The sequence below is a fragment of the Camellia sinensis genome, chromosome 10, assembly GCF_055761805.1.
Source record: "Camellia sinensis isolate YWXY chromosome 10, ASM5576180v1, whole genome shotgun sequence".
NCBI classification, from domain to species: Eukaryota; Viridiplantae; Streptophyta; class Magnoliopsida; order Ericales; family Theaceae; genus Camellia; species Camellia sinensis.
The window spans coordinates 159,929,518-159,931,760 of record NC_138970.1 but is presented as its reverse complement, the minus strand read 5'-3'; the positions used below and the strand labels follow the sequence as shown (position 1 = coordinate 159,931,760).

The 2,243-nt window shown below is 33.4% G+C and overlaps 1 protein-coding gene across 1 annotated transcript; it reads right to left on the bottom strand.

The window, feature by feature from the left end:
• Positions 1-485: 485 nt before the first annotated feature.
• Positions 486-1,313, bottom strand: LOC145800814 (uncharacterized). The gene is made up of 3 exons (XM_082890559.1): positions 1,249-1,313; positions 962-1,023; positions 486-811 (listed from the first exon to the last, which is right to left on the bottom strand). Exons 1-3 carry the CDS (start codon positions 1,311-1,313, stop codon positions 486-488), a joined length of 453 nt encoding a protein of 150 aa, XP_082746685.1.
• Positions 1,314-2,243: the final 930 nt, after the last annotated feature.

Below are 2,243 nucleotides of genomic sequence, written 5' to 3'. Positions count from 1 at the left end.
AAGAGACTAAGTGTACATTATTTTCAGATCAATTCCTAAATTAATTCAATAAAGATCGTCCATATCAATATTTTGAAAACCAGACCGGTGAGCGAATTGGAAAAGTAACCGGGTGGATGGGTCGCTGGTTCAATCACGGGTGAACTAGAGTTGAACCGTGATGTCATAATTATGCAATAAATATATTAAAATTTATAAGCATAAAAAAAATATGATATTAAAATTACAAAAATTAATAAATAATAAACATTTACAAAAAAAATATTTCTTAAAATTTATTTTACATTTTTTATACATTGGTTTTTAGTAAAAATAATTAAGATAGTATTGAATATATAGTATATACACTTGTTACATTGTAAACAATTGTGTTGATGGCATAATGGTTTAAGTGTTTGCTTTTTATGTACTTAGTTCCATGTTTTGTTTTGTTTTGTTTTTTTTTTTTTTTTTGATGAAACAGAAATAAAGCAAAAACAAGAGAGTTAAACTCTCTCCCTTCCTATCCCTAGCATGTCTGCAACTAGTAGCTCCCTAATCTCAGCAAGGGGGTCATTGACCACTAAGATATCTTCTGATTGTGTAACTCCCAACTTGGCAAGAGCATCCGCACAGAGGTTGCCTTTACGATAGACATGTTGAGTAGTGCATTGGCAGCCATTGAAGATGATCCTCGCGTCTTCCACCAGACCTCTGTAAGGGTGTTTCTCACCAAGGCCTTCTACTAGCAGCTTCACAACTTCTTGGGCATCGGTTTCCACAATCACTTTGTTGAAGCCTTTTTGGAGAATAATTGTGAGACCTTTATACACTGCTCATAATTCAGCTTCAAGACTGGTACAACTTTCCATCCTTCTATAGTAGCCGCATATCCAAGCTCCCTTTTCATCCCGAATGAGACCACCAAATCCATTTGGTCCCCTACTTTATTTGATTCCATCTGTATTCAGCTTTAGAGTACCTGCAGGAGGAAGAGACCATTTAATGAGTCTAAATGGGGGTCTAGGATTAATAATAGATAAGCTAAAAGCAAGATCAATTTCAATGGAGTAATCAAGAATAAACTTCAAACTCTCAAACTGGGTAACCAATTTGTTTTCAAAAACTTTAAGGTTCCTGTTTTTCTAGATCTTCCAAAGTGTGACCAAGAAGACAATACTCCATGTAGATTTGGCACCAAATTTGGCCTTTGTTTTGGTGTTGGAGATCAACCAATTCCTCCAAGTTTCATCAATCATCTGTAAATACCAATGCTGATTGTGGACAACAGTCCATACTGCCTTAGTTCCATGTTCAAGCCTTCTCCACAACATATTTTTGGAAGAAACTTCAATTCTTTAAATCCAATCGGTTCTTATGTTGACCCATTATCGGTTCAACCGAATCGGCGATTCTTTCGAACTGGTAATTCTTCCAGTTTTCAAATTCTATAAGCCGGTTTTAAGTATAGTCCGGGTTTAGAGGGTCATCCGGACCGAAACTAGGTCCAGTCACCAGTTCGACCGGCCGGTCTGGTTCGAGTTTGAAAACAATGGTTCATATGATGATAACTAAATTAATTAAAAGCTAAAAGTAAACTAAAGCAATGTAAAATAAAATTGAATTAAGATATGAACGTAAGGGTATTAAGGTTATTGAATTCACCACCAATCTCCTAACTGAAGTTTAATAATTCACTTCATGAAAAATTACTATTATGATGATAATGATGTGTTGTGGCCACAAACCCCAATAACATCATAAAGAATATTCATACATTCAAATCACATGCATGAATCATTATCGATTGACACAAAATGTCTACGTTAAACTACAATTATAGGCGCGCCTTGTCTTCCTTAGGTATGACTCATCCGATAATTTCAATATATGCAGAGAAATATCATTGTATAATATGTATTTAAAATCACATAAATTAAATAAATACAAATTTGAATAAAGAACATGGTTTGTACTGAAAATCTATAAATATTATATAATCATTATCATAATAAATCAAATCCATGAAGAAAATACAAAAATCTAATTACTTGATTGAAGTTTCATCAAATCCTAAGATGCAGAATATAGTTTCTCATGATAAAGCAATCCAAAATCTTCAATTGAATCTCCATGAAAAACTCTTTAGATCTCCTTTTTTTTCTTCTCTCTTGACCCTCCTATATATCCAAAACAACCCTAAATTTGTTGCTTGTCATCATCAACCAGGCTTTATTTGGTTACAATTTCAGAAATTATTTTTA